The sequence below is a fragment of the Pogona vitticeps genome, chromosome 13 (assembly GCF_051106095.1).
Source record: "Pogona vitticeps strain Pit_001003342236 chromosome 13, PviZW2.1, whole genome shotgun sequence".
Lineage (NCBI taxonomy): Eukaryota > Metazoa > Chordata > Lepidosauria > Squamata > Agamidae > Pogona > Pogona vitticeps.
Genome location: NC_135795.1, coordinates 15,427,089 through 15,443,657, shown reverse-complemented (window position 1 = coordinate 15,443,657; position 16,569 = coordinate 15,427,089). Strand labels below are relative to the sequence as shown.

General features: G+C 46.8%; 1 protein-coding gene across 4 annotated transcripts in view; it reads right to left on the bottom strand.

Moving 5' to 3' along the window:
* Nucleotides 1–541: 541 nt before the first annotated feature.
* The window catches only part of RNF216 (ring finger protein 216), an 83,374-nt gene continuing 67,346 nt past the window's right edge, over nucleotides 542–16,569 (bottom strand). For all 4 annotated transcript variants that reach the window (XM_072982840.2, XM_078381263.1, XM_072982839.2 and 1 more), the window contains 2 exons: nucleotides 5,863–5,932; nucleotides 542–5,645 (listed from right to left, as the gene is read on the bottom strand). In XM_072982840.2, the coding sequence (XP_072838941.2) occupies nucleotides 5,326–5,645; nucleotides 5,863–5,932 (390 nt within the window). In that variant the 3' untranslated portion in view covers nucleotides 542–5,325. The remainder of the gene's footprint in view (nucleotides 5,646–5,862; nucleotides 5,933–16,569) is intronic.

The window sequence follows — 16,569 nt, the reverse complement described above, 5'->3', positions numbered from 1 at the left end:
TCTACTGTTGGGCCATGTAAAGGTGATATAATAATCTTAGAACTGCAGTGCTGGAAGAGACCCTATGGATTATCAAGCTCAGCCCCTCTCAAGGAGGCCCGGGGGGGAATCGAACTCCCAACCTCTGGTTCCACACCCAGATGCTTAAACCACTGAGCTATCCAGCAGTTCCAGAGACCCAACCTAAGGCAAATATGGGTGCCTTGATCATTTCAGAATCAGACAGTAAGACAAATCAGGCCCCGGGGGGGGGGGGAGTTTCACCCTGGACTGTGCAGCTGGGATCCCTCTTGAGATTTGCACTGCTGCTGCGTGTGTGGCTTCCCTCCTTCTTGCATTGGGAACAAATTAAGTTTCAGCGGCAGGCTTCGGCTATTTTTGCCTACAGACATTTACTGTTTTGTACTACTGCACTCTGAAAATCTGCAGACAGCTACACGTTGAGCCAATCTGCTTCGTGAACAGCCAAAGGTTTCTGCATACTGATCCTCTGTGGGAAACTGGAATGCCAGAATGAGGGGAAGGAAAAAAGAAGAGAGAGTGCACAATGGGTTTTTTTAATTACAAAAAATTCAAATTACAATATAATACAGAAACTTTTTACACACAGAATATTAGAACAATTTCCTACCAGACGGTAAAGAAAAATATTCTTTTTTAAATGTTTTTCTTCTTCTTCTTCTTTTATTTTAATAAACCACATATTCATTTTCAGCTATTGTTATAGAAAGCTTTCAGGACATGCACATCATTTCCCTTGTCAGGGTCTGCTCTTTTTTTTCTTTTTAATTATTTTTTCACTTTTACTTTTTTTCTTCTCCTTTTTCTTTTTCTAAGTGCAAATGCTAGAATGTCTCTCTCCACCTTTTAAGGCAAGTTAAATGTGACACTGCAAATTTCGTAATAGAAAGTACCTGTTAAAATGTCAAGCTCGGGGTGTACAAAACACACACCTCCCCTTGTCTACCCGTAAAGAGAGATGGACTTTAAAAAAAAAAAAAGCCACACGCACACATACACAAAGTCACAGAGAAGGAAAACAATGATGGTTCAGAGGAATTTTAAAAAATGTTAATACATGGTTGTTGTGGGTTTTTCGGGCTCTTTGGCTGTGTTCTGAAGGTTGTTCTTCCTAACGTTTCTCCAGTCTCTGTGGCCGGCATCTTCAGAGGACAGCACTCTGTGCTCTGGTGTAGTCTGCTTTGGAGTGGAGTATTTATGGCTGTGAGATCAGCTTTTGTCCTTTTCAGGAGACAACAAAAACACACTGATCACCATAATCACCCATCTCCTGAAAAGGACAAAAGCTGATCTCACAGCCATAAATACTCAACTCCCAAACAAACTGCACCAGAGCACAGAGTGCTGTCCTCTGAAGAGGCCGGCTACAGAGACTGACAAAATGTTACGAAGAACAACCTTCAGAACACGGCCAAAGAGCCCAAAAACCCCACAACAACCATCAGATCCCGGCCATGAAAGCCTTCGTGAATGCAAAGTTAATACAAGTTTGTTTAAAATATGCAGGATGTGCTGATTAAAGTGATGATGGGGGGGGGGGAAGCAACCTGATCAGTGTCAGAAAGAGACAGAACATGGCTTTAAGAGGGCCCAAGTAGAAAAGGGCCATCCAGTCAATTCACACCCAAGCCCCACTTCTTGACAGATCGATTGGTCCTCCTGCCATAATACTAACACACAGAGAAGCGGGAAGTTTAATGCTGATGATCACTGGTCCAGGATCTTCCCATGCTAAAGTTATCCAGTGTTTCCAAGGTCTAAACCTAACTAGGTAATTGCTTCTGGGCAGTCTCTTTCCTAGGCTCCTTGTGAGGAATATCTTGGGTGTGGAGAGAATGATTACGGCAGGGAAAAGAAGCTATGCTGGAACTCCCTGACTTTGATAGTGGAGTACATGTAGAGAGATTTATTTTTTCTGTTTAGAAGCATGTCGCCTGTCAGCACAGGTGCAGCAGCTCCCCATTTCGGATGTAAGCTAGGCACAGGGGTTTGCAGAGCTAACCCTTCCGTGGCAAAAAATCAGAAGACGGTTTGCAACCTCCGTCCGGGTCTGCTTGGGAAAAGCAGTGAGAAAACCCACCCAATAACAAACGTATAAAAACAATTGTGCCTAAATAACAATTGCTAGCCCCAACTAAAATAAGCTTATTTAATCAATTGTGGAAGAGTGGGACAACATTTAAGTGTACCCCACTGATTCAATGGGTCACCTATAGCTGGTGCCACCAACTGGATTCCGGGCATAAAGATTTTTATTTTGAAACCTGGATAAAAGCCAACTAAGTAACATTTAGACGGCTCTGCTTTTATTAACGCCTAGAGATGGGCACAAATGACCGGTTCAGTGGTTCGTTTAACGGTCGAACCAGTGTCCAGAGGCATCCAAACCCATCTCCTCCAGGAGGGACCCACTCCAAGGCAGTGCCCCAGAGAAGCCGGGACAGGGAATCTGGGGCGCAGCCTCTGAGTGGGCACCCACTGGAGGAGGCGGGGCTAGGAATCACCACACACCTGTTTGGCTGGTAAACGAACCAGCACGAACCGTGCCCATCTCTATTTATACCTTTTCTTTTTCACTACTTAACAGAAGTCCTATCCATAAACAACACACTATATACCATTCCAACTCTGGAACAAGGGAAACGGGAACAACTGGAGGCAAATGTAAAACTTCAGCACGGAGGAGGCAAACTGGGAACGCAACCATTACTGATCCTCAGATTGATGGTGCCCAAATGTTCCACAGTTAGGCACATCCTACGTCAGCAGCAAAGGGAACTCTGTTTCACCGTGAACACTTTTGCCGGATCAGCGGCTCTGAGGATCCAGATGTTCTTGGGACTACAACGCACAGAAATCCTGACCGCTGGCCATGCTGGCGAAGGCTTCTGGCAGTTGTTGTCCAAGGACAACCACAGCACCAAATTCGGGAGCGCTGGTGCTGCAATGCTACTTTGATCATCGTTTATTGCTTACAGCCCCACATAACATCTGGAGCCTTTGTACAGTTAAGATCTCTTGAGCCATGGAGATGTATGGTCTCTGCCTTGTGCCATGGAGATGTATGGAGCTCCACAAACACGCAGTTGTTTTTAAGGCCATCTAGACATAAAAGTCTGAGGAAGGGGCAATTGCTGTCCTACCGAATACAATGGATGAAAAGGCAAAGCTGGGTTGATAAGTACTATTGAAGGGAAAAGGTGGGGAAAGGAAGATGTCGTATAATTGAAATTAGATTTAATTTTTCTTTCACATGGCTTGTCAATCTCTAGGCCTCCCAAAGGAAAAGGATCCTGTTGCGCTAAAGCCCCACTGAGCAAATTTGTACATTCCTCATCATTCTTCTTCCCCCCCAAAGGGGGGGGGGGTGAAACTCAACACAACAAAACTTTAACTTTCTTTTGGAAGAGGGAAAAGAAAGGAAACAGGTTCTGGACTGCACTTTCTCTATGGTCCACAGTCCACGTACACTACAGCACTCTAGAGTTGTGTACTGTTTCCAACACAAGCTTAAAGGGGAAGAATTTATCTGGGGTGGGGTGGGGGCAATGCAGATAGTCTGAGTTCAAATGGCCCAACATAGATATTTTGTTATATTGCTTCTAATAGGAAAAGAGGCCAAATATGTCATAAGATATCTGTATTATCAAAAACAATAACAACAAAAAGGGATGAGTGGAGATTCTCTCCCGATGAATTTAACTTTTATTGGGATGAGTGAGAGAGGAGAGCCCTGATTGGTTGCTTCTGTACGCACGAGAAAGATTCCACCATCGATATTGGTGACTTTGAAGGGGGGGGCGGAACTGCAGAGATTTGGCCGTGGCCCCCGTGCAGGTTTGAGGGGGCTTTCAGAAAGCAAGCACCCGTGTGGGCCTCAAACTTGCCTTCAAGGAGCTCAACGTGAACCTGCACACCTAAGTCTTCCATAGCTTGTGTGGCATATCTTCAGTCAGATATACATGGGGGGGCACAGGTCAAGTGCGGAAGGGGGGGGCTTTGGCATCGTGGCACCTCACAGCTCATAGGGCCCCTTACGATGTTCAACGTGTGCAGAGGCAGATCTATTCTCTTTCATGAACTGGGAATGCGGTGAAGTAAAGAAGAGGGACCCCCTATTCCTTCATTAACTACGGACAAGATGTCCCACACCTTGACAGAAACTTGGGCAGGAAAAGCAAATGCTGCAGCCCCAAAGAAAACCAAGGGTCAACTCTAAAGTCAACCCATATGCCCACATCCATTTCCGAGGTCCTTCTCTAAACACCTTCAACCTCCCCATCAACAAAGCTCTCCAACCAGTGTGACATTTCTCAGCCCCAAGGGCTTCCACGCACAAGGCAACCCTACCGGAAGAAGCCACAGGGGCCACGTGCCATCCACAAATAACTCAGGTCGTTCCTGAGCCCAAGGTCCAAATATTTAGGAGGCACGTCCACTCACACCATCGAAGCCACTCCCTGTTTTGTTGCTTGTGCTTTTTAAAAGTGCCCTACTCGGTGAGGGAGAATCAGCAAACCTCGAGTTGAGCACCTCAAAACTACCAGGGACCGGCCAAATCTCTTTGGGAAATATTTGCCGCTTGTGGCCAACAGCACAAGAAAGGAGGACTATGTTAGGTTACCGCCTCTCCAGGGAGAGCCTAATGAAGACTTTCTTCCTCACCCTGAGGCTACAGAAGCAACCAATGTAATGTGTGAAGCATCCAGGATGGGACCAGGAGCCTCTCCTAACTGCTGCTTCCTGTCAAGGCATTGGTGGTTCCATCCAGAACTGTGAAACAGTATACAAGGTCAGCCAAAAGAGTCTCTAGTTCAAGATTTTTGTCCCAGCAGCCAAGGATGAATCCTGCAACGCAATTAATTCCCTCTCGGTGCCGTTTTGGCAGATGGGCAAACGGTGGTTTTTGGCACAAAGGCGCTAAACGCATTGCTTCTCCTCGACCTACAGTGCCATCTCTCTCCATCCTGGGGAGAATGTACTTCCTAAACAAGGAACAGTCTCAAAAAAAAAAAAAAAAAAAAAAAAAAAAAAAAAGCACCAGAAAAAACGCTTTGCCTCACCCGCATCCCTACTTTCTCGCAACCACGGCCTAGATGGTAAACCTCTGCAGAGCAGCAGAGACGGTGGAAAACAAAGGCTGATTTCAAGACGGGCGAAGACCGGTCCGGAGGGAGGATGGGGTGGGCGTCCTGGTGCTCAAGGGATTTTCCGGAAGGGACTCTGGGAGAGAAGGTTGTCTGCCAGTGTGTGGACTTTCCCTGCAGTGACCTCCCAAAAGTACGGGCGCCTCCCTGAAACGGATCAGAACCGATGCCGAGGCTGTGGACCAAAGTGCATAGGCAGATTGTGCTCCAGCTGCAGGTTCATCTGGGGAAACTCGTAGTTCACCCGCATGTTAGGCAGTGGGGGCACGTAAGGGGCAGGGATGGGCCCCAGGTTGATGGGGCCGATGTTATTGTACAGCGGGCGGACGGGGGGTAAGGGGAAGGGAGGGTGCACAAAGGGGTAAGGGGGTATTTGGTGGTGAAGGTTCTGGGGAACCGGCCTGGGAATGGCTTCAATCCGTGGGATTTTCTCTGCCGGCTTTTCTACTGGTGGCCCAATCCGCTTGAAACTGTTTTCTGCAAGAAAGAAAAGGTAAAGAAAACAGAGTAGAGAGCAGGGTAGAAGACAACACAAGTGTACAAGATAGGTTTGTTGTTGTTTTTGATCTGGACAAAGCTTTCAAATCACTTGATTTCTCTTCCCCCCCCCCCAAAGGATACCATGACTAACTGAGCAATGTTTTGATTTTTTAGCATCTACATGTGTGTGTTGAGGATGATAACATTAACCCACCTCCGTTCTTCCTCTTTTGCTCCTCTTCAGCTTCCTTCTGAATCTCCTGGATTATCTTCTCATCGTCCTCCTTCCAATGACAAAAACCAACACAAATTATCAGCAGGACTGTAGATCGCTATGCTTTTTTAAAAAAGGTAGTTTTAACAGAGAAGATTCGATGTCCACCTGAATTCTGTGACAAACACTTCAGTGTTACAGAAACATGTAATATATGCGATCTCACTTGTTTTGCACAAATGCATTCTGTACTATTCATTTTTTAAAAAATGCTGGGATCCATTCAACCCTTCCTGCTGAGTCACTGGAAGCCTCACCTGGCAGTCCTGTTGGCTTTTTGAGATTCTGCCCACCATGGTTTATAAAGCACAGCTTGGCAGCCATAACCACCACCAACAGAACAAGCTATGGTCTTTTCCAGGAATATGCTAGCCATTCAAGACTAGGGGCTCCAGAAATGCAGCATTGACACTGTTATTGTCCCAAAGGGAAAGATTCTTAAGTCGGTGTGCTTAGGGTGCAGCAGGCGGCCGGTTGTGTAGCCAAATGCTTTTCAAGAAACGACTCAGGATTGTGTTGGAAGACACGGAAGGGAGGGAGGGAGTGGGGTGGGGTGGGCAAATCAGCAGGTGCGCGGTCATGCTGCTGACAACTTGCTGTGTTCTTGCAGGGAAGACTCGCCCAGATTGCGGAGCATGACTAAGCCGCTTACAGACAGGACCCTGTTCCTACTGCAAGCTTGCCAGGCTCACAAAAGCAGATGGCAGCAGCAAGGAAACCCTCCCCATTCCTCCCCCCCAACCGACCCACAACTCATGCCCCACCCAGCCTGTCCTTGCAAGGAACAGCTGGAGTGTCATTAATCTTTTAAATGGCATTGGATCATTACATGTTTAGAGTAAAGCCAGGGCTCCCGAATGTGAGGCTCAAGAACTAGGCAGGATAGAAAATGGACACGGAAAAAGGCTGTTTGCCACATTTTGCAAAATTGCACGCAGACTACAAACTCAACAGTAGGACAGATTCTTTATGTCAAACACACAGAGAACAAAAAGCTGCACGCACACCATGAACATCCTCATCACACCTGAGGCCAGGTGGCTCGCTTAGGAGCCACAGGGCAGGCAACACTCTGACTTCTCGTCTCCAAAACCTTGCCTCAAACCAACAGCAGCAGCCTGTGATCCTTGTTGCACTCAGTCTGGGCTGACTTGTCCCTCTGCCCGTTTGTGATGTCAGGGGAGTCCCCCGTGACGCCTGGCATGCCTGCGGAAGGCACCGGGCAAGGCAAACAGCAGATTGTCTCAGACTGGAAACAAATGCTGTTGCCGCCAAGGAATCAGGGGGAACAGACGGCAGGGCTTCCCAGCCATCAAGCAGGCACCCCCGAGGGTCTGGGAGTCCAGTCCCGTGCCAGTGCAAGGAAATCCACACCGAATGCATCTCTCATAGGTGACCCCTCCAAGGTCTCCTTAGAAATCTCAGTCTGCCACCCTCCAAGGCAGTCCACTCCATTGTCAAATGGCTCTCGCCACTAGGAAGCTCTTCCTAATGTTTAGTCACCATCTCCTTTCTTGTAACTCAAATCCGTTCATTCCAGTCCTATCTTGTTGACCTGCAAACGAAAACACCCAAGCCCGCTCTCTCTTCCATGGGACAGCTTGAAGATGGCTGTGGTACAGCCTCTCAACCTTCTCTTCTCCAGCTTAAACACACCGAGCTCCCTCAATTTTTCCTCAAAGGACTTGGTTTCCAAACCTGTGTGATTATTCTAGCTGTTCTCCTCTGGAAATATATTGTTCCACATTCTTGATATCCTTCTTAAGACTGTGGTGCCCAGAACGGGACACAGCATTCTGGGTGAAGTCAGATCAAAGCAGAACACAAGTCATGCTATTACCGCCCTTGAATGGGACGTGACACTTCTGTTGACACCCTAGTATATCACACTTTTTTTTTTTTGCTACTGATCATCATACTGTTGGCTCTTGTTCCACTTGTGATCGAAGACCCCCTCTCTTCTTTTCACATGTCTAGCCTATATATACCCTGGAAGCCAGATTCTGCTTGCTTCTCTGCTCCTTGCTTTGAATGCTTCCACTCTCCTATACCTACTGCCTGAAATGGTCACTAGCTCCTGGTGGGACTGGCATCTTGCGCAGAAAGACTATGCTTACAGAGCATCTCCTTCTTCCGTCAATGGTCTCAAGACCACCACGGAAGTCAACAGAAAAATCTACACTCATTGGGCTGGGGAAAAAGCAATTAACACGGATGGTTTCCTTTCGCCTTAGGAACAGTCCATATTTCGATTAACACACAGAGCCATCAGCTGTCCAAACAAATACGTATCATATACCCAGTGCACAAACCAGCATCCCTTTTGGAAGTTTCTAGTCCTCATGGATGAAGGGATGGGAATGTTGGAAACCATTAGGGACCAGACAGATTTGGAATGGTGATAAAAGAAGGGTCTTTGTGTGTAGAGAGAGAGACTTTGTGTGCAGTTCTGTGTTGGGCAGAGTTGTGAAGTGGGCCACCCTGAACAGCTACTATTCTCTGTTTGTTTACCTCTACACACACATACACAGAGTCAAACCTGCTCACTTTTCCTTGCCTTGAATCCTTCTACCTTCCCCTTCTAGTTCCCAGAAAACCTCCTTCTTGGCAGCAAGAGATTTGTGCGAAGCTACATATCTTCACTAATTTATACTGAGGCATCAGCTAAGTATAGAAGAGGGAAAGATTTCTGGTCTGGGTGTGGGATGGGGAGACTGACTGAAGCTGCAGAGTGGTTGGAAAGTGGGCGACCATCTTTGAAGCAGAGGAGGGGGGGCAAAAGCCATCCCACATCTTGTTTTCATTTCCCCATTTTTAATGCCTTCCTGTAATATTTTCCCCCTCCCAAGATGGAAAATGCTCTGGGATTTGGCAAGACGGAAAATGCTCTGGATCTGGAGAACGCCCCTGGGCCATGCCTGTGAAAAAACGCGGTCTCTGAGTTAAATGCACACGCAGACGGAAGAGCCCTGCCAGCTTCCTCGTGCAGATCTGTTCAAGCTCAGGGTGTCGAAGAAACATTGCCAAGTCTTCCTATTCGGTTTGTTCGAGGAGAGCCACGACTGAGTCACTCACTTGGGTGGACTGGCAGGGAAAGGGGTATGCCCTTCACGACACTGGGCGGCCAAGCAGCTGCTGGAGCGTCCCTTCTTTTCTTTTCTTTTTCTGAGTCAGCATTTTAAATTCAAAAGGTTTTCCAAAATGGCCTCCCGTTCGGAAAGGTTTCGGACAGCAAGAACTTTAAGCAAAAATGTGCAGCCTTTCTGACCCCATCCTTTGGCCGCTGGGCCTGCCTGTCACTGGACCACAATTTCAATCTTCTATTTCCTCATCTTGGGTTTGGATTCAAAGCCTGCTGTTCAAACCAAGCCTTTTGTTTTCATTGTCCCACTCTCCTTCTCTCTGTTTCTTACACCAGAGGTGCAAATGGCCCTCGGCTTTCTCTTGTGGGGGGCTGACGGTGCTTATCTTGGGACCGCCGAGAGGAGAAATGGAGGTGCCGTAAGGCAAAACACTCACAACAGCTAATCTTCAATTTCACCTTGCCATCTCTTCCTGCCCTACCTTCCATATCCATCCCCAAATTCCAAATTTTCACCTTTCTGAAGGTGACTGCTCGTTCTGTCCTTAAAGGTAAAGGTAAAGGTTCCCCTTGACAATTTTTGTCCAGTTGTGTTCGACTCCAGGGGGCGGTGCTCATCCCCGTTTCCAAGCCATAGAGCCAGCGTTTTGTCCGAAGACAATCTTTCCGTGGTCACATGGCCAGTGTGATTTAGACACGGAACGCCGTTACCTTCCCACCGAGGTGGTCCTTATTGATCTACTTGCATTTGCATGCTTTCGAACCGCTAGGTTGGCGGGAGCTGGGGCAAGCGACGGGAGCTCACTCCGTCGCGTGGATTCGATCTTACGACTGCTTGGTCTTCTGACCCTGCAGCACAGGCTTCTGCGGTTTAGCCCACAGCGCCACCACGTTCTGTCCTTAGGCAACCAGTTAAAGAACACATTGCTATACACTCCTGGCCTTCTCCTCAGGGCAAAAGGTTTTAACAGAAACAATGTTCTTAGGTTTTTACAGCTATTCTTCCATTTGAATGTGGACAATTTTCTACATCCGCTCCCTGCGGGACTCCGACGTAATGGCCAGTGTCTGTAGGAATACTCCAGGCAATGTTCCTGAATGCTTTGGTTTCCTTTAGATGTTATCATTATGGAACAAGAAAGAAGGGGGGATGATGCAGAAAAGGACTCTTGTGGTTGTCTGGAAACCCATCAGCATTTGTCAGCTGACATCTGGGAACCTGGGCAATTGTACTAAACATGTTTTATCAAAATTACTTAAACCATGAAGTCTAAACAAACCAGATTACAAATGGCTACACATCTGCTGTTTTTGCACCAACGCCTCCACCCGAAGATGTTCTTGGGCTCTCTTCACCACAAACATTTCTAGCTTGAAGCGCAGTGTCCCCCCATCTTTGTTGAAGACGAGAGCATATGCTGTTCCCACTAAATCTACAAAATCCCACGAGTATAGCTAACTGCCCGTTCAATGTGTTGCATCACAAGACTGGAAGCGCTGGCCTTGACCATGTTTCTCCGCTTTTATCGAATCGAGGGCTAATCATCAACTTTCTCTCAAACATTTTCCAAACTTCTGGGTAAAACTTGCTCTAACACTTTCCTATTTGTTTCAGGCATGGGGTTCAAGAAAAACCCGACCGACCATGTGGGGCCTGCAGCGTGCCCCTGAGTGTGACGGAGAAAACCTTAAGATGTGGGAACACTAAGCTCAGCCTGGCTTCATCAAATTCAATCTTATTCATTTGGGATCTAATCAAGAGCAGGGACTCTTAACCCGTTATAAACAAAAGCTAGGAATGTAGCATATTATCCAACGGCTGCATTTCCAAAAGGCCAATGTGCATAAATCTTTGTTATCTAAATCTTACAGAACTATATAAAAATGTGGGTCATAAAAATGCTTTTTTTTTCTTGCCGCAGATTAGTACTGATGCCCATGTAAAATCAGCTGCAACAGCAGCATGAGTTAGGGACTCATTCCAGTGTAGCGGCTTCAAACATTTTCTCACCTGTCTCCTCCCGCATCTATCCGAGAATCCAGCAGCCTGTCTTGAACCCCTTCCCCCACAAATCAGGGGGAAGAGGAGAACCTCGAGAGCAGACCGGCGGGATCATGTTGCTGGCGCATTTAGCGCACACGTCCTCGCTCTCTCCCCCCAGGACTGCTGCAACTGTCAAGAAGTGCAGCCTCCACGCCTGCTCACCTGAACCCCCTTGGGGAAAGGGTGCGTTCCCATGCAACCGATAGGAGGCGAGGGAAAAGTCAATGCTTTGGCAAGCAAAACATTTGTGAGCCAGGACCCATCTGGGACATTGCAGGTCTGGCTGGGAGGCGGAGGCGGTTGGTTGTGTGCTCAGTGTGAGTGGAAGCCATATCAGCGCTAATGCCTCCAGTGGGAGAATCTCCAGGTGTAATTAACACATGAGACTCTCCCTTGGACTATCCACCAGATTGTAGTGCTCGGCCCAGAAAAGACGGATAAAGACTCTTTCTTCAATTTTTTTAGTGGTCCAATAAAGGTAATAGTGGCAAACAGAAGGGGAAGATATGGAGGCAGTGACAGATTTTACTTTCTCAGACTCCATGATCACTGCAGATGGGGACAGCAGCCACGAAATTAAGAGACGCCTGCTTCTTGGGAGGAAAGCAATGACAAACCTAGACAGCATCTTAAAAAGCAGAGACATCACCTTGCCAACAAAAGTCCGCATAGTCAAAGCTATGGTTTTTCCTGTAGTGATGTATGGAAGTGAGAGCAGGACCATAAAGAAGGCTGATTGCCAAAGAATTGGTGATTTGAATTGGGGTGCTGGAGGAGGCTCTTGAGAATCCCCTGGACCGCAAGGAGTACAAACCTATCCGTTCTGAAGGAAATCAAGCCTGAGTGCTCACTGGAAGGACAGATCCTGAAGTTGAGGCTCCAATCCTTTGGCCATCTCATGAGAAGAGAAGACTCCCTGGAAAAGACCCTGATGTTAGGAAAGTGTGAAGGCAAGAGGAGAAGGGGATGACAGAGGATGAGATGGTTGGACAGTGTCATGGAAGCGACCAACATGAATTTGACCAAACTCCAGGAGGCAGTGGAAGACAGGAGGGCCTGGCGTGCTCTGGTCCATGGGGTCACGAAGAGTCGGACATAACGACTAAACAACAACAACAATAAGGATATCCCCTTTCCTTGGCTCTGTATTGGGCAAGGACCACACACCTTTCTTTGGTTTTTTCCCCCCTTGAAGCTGGTGGTTTTTGAAGATTCACAGGTTCCCCACCTACCGGTGGAGTGAGTTGAATTTGCAAACGGATCTTGATGTGCTCACTCCGTACTCTGCATAATCAAGCCATAATGACTGGGGCTGGCATGTTGCTTCTTTGTTAGAAACACACGATAGGGCTAAACCTCGAATGCTGTCAAGTTTCAAGGCAGGATGGCTCTTAACTATCTACCTTTTTTTTAAAAAAAAAAGCCATCACTTTTCAACATTAGTTTGCAAATTCCCTTTTCGGCACATGATTAAGGCATAATATGGATTTGCATAATTTAAGTAGGAACGGGAACTCCTCTGGGTGACAGAGGAAAAGACTGTAAATCCAGTGCTCAGTTGGCTCGGATATAAGTTCTAGCCTTTGATACAGGCCAAAATGAAACAAATATTTCTGGTCCATGAGGATGTAAAGTTAACAGTTGTTCAGTAATAATATCTCACTGCTGAAACTTGCTGCTCTTAGCCACGAAACCGCCACAGACGGACAGCAGGTTGGTTCACCTGAAGAAATGTTCTCGTCATGCACGAACTATCTCTTCCTGGGCACATTCATACAGACGCAACACAAACAGGATCTGTCTATATCGCCTCTGCTAGAAAGGTGAAATTCTGCACCAATAATAAATCTGACTTTTGCAGGAATAACTCTGGAAGCCGCAAACATATATTCTGTGAACTAGCAAAGTACACAACTCTGCCTGGGTTAGAAACTGTTTTTCTCATCCCTTCGCCCACCTGCCTTCTATATGAATGTGCACAGGAAGAGATAGCTCCTTTCTTTATTTCATTCATTCATTCATACCTAATGCGGCTTATATCATTAAAAGACAATATTCAAACAACAGGGAGTATATAAATACTCAAAAAGATCAAACAAATGCCACACGAAAAGACCATAAACAAAAGTAACACCAAAAACACATTCGAAGCAATAAGGCACCACAATGCAATTTGAAAAAAAAAACATCTTAAGCAGCCAGTCACTGAGGGAAAGATTGCGTGAAGAAAAAGGTCTTGGCCTGCTTGCAGAAGGACAGCAAAGTTGGGGCCAGGCTGGCCTCCAGTGGGAGGGAGTTCCACAGTCTGGGAGCAGCCACAGAGAAGGCCCTTTCCCGTGTCCCCACCAGAAATACCTTGGAAGGTGGTGGGAGCAGGAGAGAGGTCTCTCCTGTTGATCTTAATACCCGAGCAGATTGATTAAAAGAAAACTGAGGTCGTTGAGATAAGAGTTATCTTTCAGGCCTTTCTGTCTTCTCGCCTCCCCCTTCTTTGAAAAGACAGCTGGCACTGACAGTCCACTTAGAATACCACATCTCTTTTTTTAACCCCCCAGGCTTCTTTTGAAATCTTTTGATGGATCAAAGCCCGCCAGACAGGCAGCAGAACAAGTTCCTTTTTCCATTCACACTTTCCAAACCCCATCTCCTCTCCTTGAAGGTGGTAATAGGCTTTCCTTGAGCCCATCTCCAAAATCCACGGAGGACGGGGGGGGGGGGAGGAAGGTGAGAAGAAAACCTTCCTGCTTACGCACCCTCCGTGACAAGACACTCTGAGCTGGTGGCTGCCTCTCCTGGTTCAACAATTCCTTTGCACAGATGAGAAACACCAGTGTTTTGTAACAACTCCGAGAACCCCACTGTCACAGTTACACCAGCTGGGGAATTCTCAGAACGATCCCAATGTTACACATTATTGTGCGGCTTTGTGCAGTTCTGGACGTAACTTCTCCGGCCAGCGCAAGAGGCAAAGATGGAAGGTGGGAGCATGTGTGAGTAGAAAGGACATGTAAGGACTGCCTTACAAAGCAACGAGTGTGATAGTGTGGCCATTGTCCGCTGGGGCTGACCAGATGCCTCCAAGAAGCCAACAAGCAGAGCAGGAGGGCAGCAGGATTCCTCTAGCTGGCTCATGTTCCCAAATAGCTTCTGATCCAAGAAACCAGACCCACAGCTATCATTGCGCTTTTGCTAGTACAGTGGTGCCCCGCATAGTGACAATAATCCGTTCTGGATAAATCGTCGCTATCCAGATTCATCCCTATGCGGGGGGGAAAACCCATAGGGACGCATTCAAACACGTTTAATGCGTTCCTATTGGGGAAAAACTCACCGCTATGCGGGGAATCCTCCATCCGGCCGCCATTTTCACTGCCTGGTAAGCAAGGGCAGGGCGCGAAAATGCTGCGGGCGGCTGTTTTCTGCACCCGGCGGCCATTTTGGAACCACCAATCAGCTGTTTTCTAATCATCGCAATGCAATGTTTTTCCACCTAAAACATTGCAATGCGATCGCATTAGCGATCGCAAAAAATGCGTCGCTATGCGGATTCATCATTAAACGGTGCGCTCGTTAAGCGAGGCACCACTGTACTTTAGGAAGTGGCTGGCGGATTGACCAGAATCGTACTTGCTTCATGCACTTCGTAGGCACTGCTTATGGCAGCCACCTTTCACACCAGGGCTGACAAACACAGAATTCACAGTATCAACATCACCGATTCATACAATCATAAATCAGTCAACCCTGATTTGGGCTATTACTGAACTTGCAGAGAGACTACAGTACTTAAAAAACAACAAACAGTCATATTTCACTTTCTCAAGAAAGACAACCTAAGGCTATTTTTAAGAAGAGGTAGCCATATGTTAGTCTGCGCAAGCAAAAATGAAAAGAAAAAAAAAGAGGACAAAAAATGCTGGGCCCAAATAGAGCCTCTGGTTTGGGGCCATGTCAAAATACAGTGGTGCCTCGCAAGACGGGTGCTCCGTTTAACAACGAATCCGCATTACAATGAGGTTTTTGCGATCGCAAAAGCAAATGCAAAACGACGTTTTGAATGGGGGAATTTCGCTGCGCGATGATCGGTTCCCTGTTTTGGGAACTGATTTTCGCTTCCCGACTATCAAAACAGCTGATTGTCGGGGTTTCAAAATGGCCGCCGGGTGCTCACAATGGCTCCCCACTGTGTTTAGGAGCCATTTTTCGCTACACAGGCACCCGAAAATGGCCGCCACTATGGAGGATCTTCGCTGGACGGTGAGTTCTTAGCCAATTGGAATACATTAACCAGGTTTTAATGCGTTTCAATGGCTTTTTTATTTTCGCTTTATGACATTTTCGTTCTACAGCGATTTCGCTGGAAAGAATTAACGTCGTAATGCGAGGCACCACTGTATTTGCCACGTCGTCCCGCTCTTGTGTCTGAGGAAGTGGACTTGTCCATGAAAGCTCACATTAAAATACAGCGGTTACTCTTCAAGGTGCTTTTTCTTAAAAAAATTATTTGTTTTTCCTTTTGTTTTTGTCTGATAAAACGGAGGCTATAATGACCAGCAGGAAGGAGGCTGCGTCAGCTTCCTCTTAGGGGTTTAAACATGGCTGAAACATTCAGAAGGGGGCCATCTGAAGCAGTGATGCATTTTCCACAGGAGGACACTTGGGGATGGAGATGTTCCTCACCATAACAAAAGAGCAGTAATTAGAATAGCACAGCTCCTTATAAGGCAAAAGAGGCCTCCTTAAAACATGACCCCCGGGGGAGCCTCCAAGCCATTAAGGACCCCTATCCACCTTGTCCTGTCCATCTTAAGTGTCAACACACAAGGACTGCAAAGTGGAAAAGCAGAAGAGGCGCCCAAAGAGGAGGCCACTTTAAATTCAGTGAAGTAACTACAAAAATTACAAATGAGGTCTGGAAATGTGGTGAAGCTTTACTGCTAGTTTACAAACTGGGCTAAAGCCAAGGAAAGGCTCCGGAGACACTAAAAGGCCAGGCCACCCCTCGGCTTGAGCAAACACACCCTTGAAGGGGCCGCATGAGAACCCTTGGTGATTTATTCATTTATACCCTGCCTTTTTGCTAGCAATATACAAGGCATCTTACACGAAGCTGCTGCAATAAAAAAAAGAATAAAAAAGAAAGAAGCCTACAACTGACAGCAAGTCTAAACAGCTGCAGAAAGACACACACCCCAGCCCCTTTGCAAGCATATATAAGAAAAATTCACTTAATGGACAACACAGAAGAGTGTTCCTAATGACAGGAAATTTTGAAAAACTATAGCTACGGAGAGATAGGCAACTTCACAGCCAAAAAGTTTGTAAAGCTTCAGACTGAGTGATCAATAAAGCTCCATGCAAAAAATGCCAAGGAAGAATATTTATGGGGGCTTCTCTCCTCTCCCTGTGTGTGCTTATCTCTAATTATTTCAGCACAGAGAGAAGAGATTTCTCTCACCCTTCTTTTGTTTTGTCTTTTAGAAGGGGCTAATAGAAGCTGGTTCCTTCATCTGTGATGCAG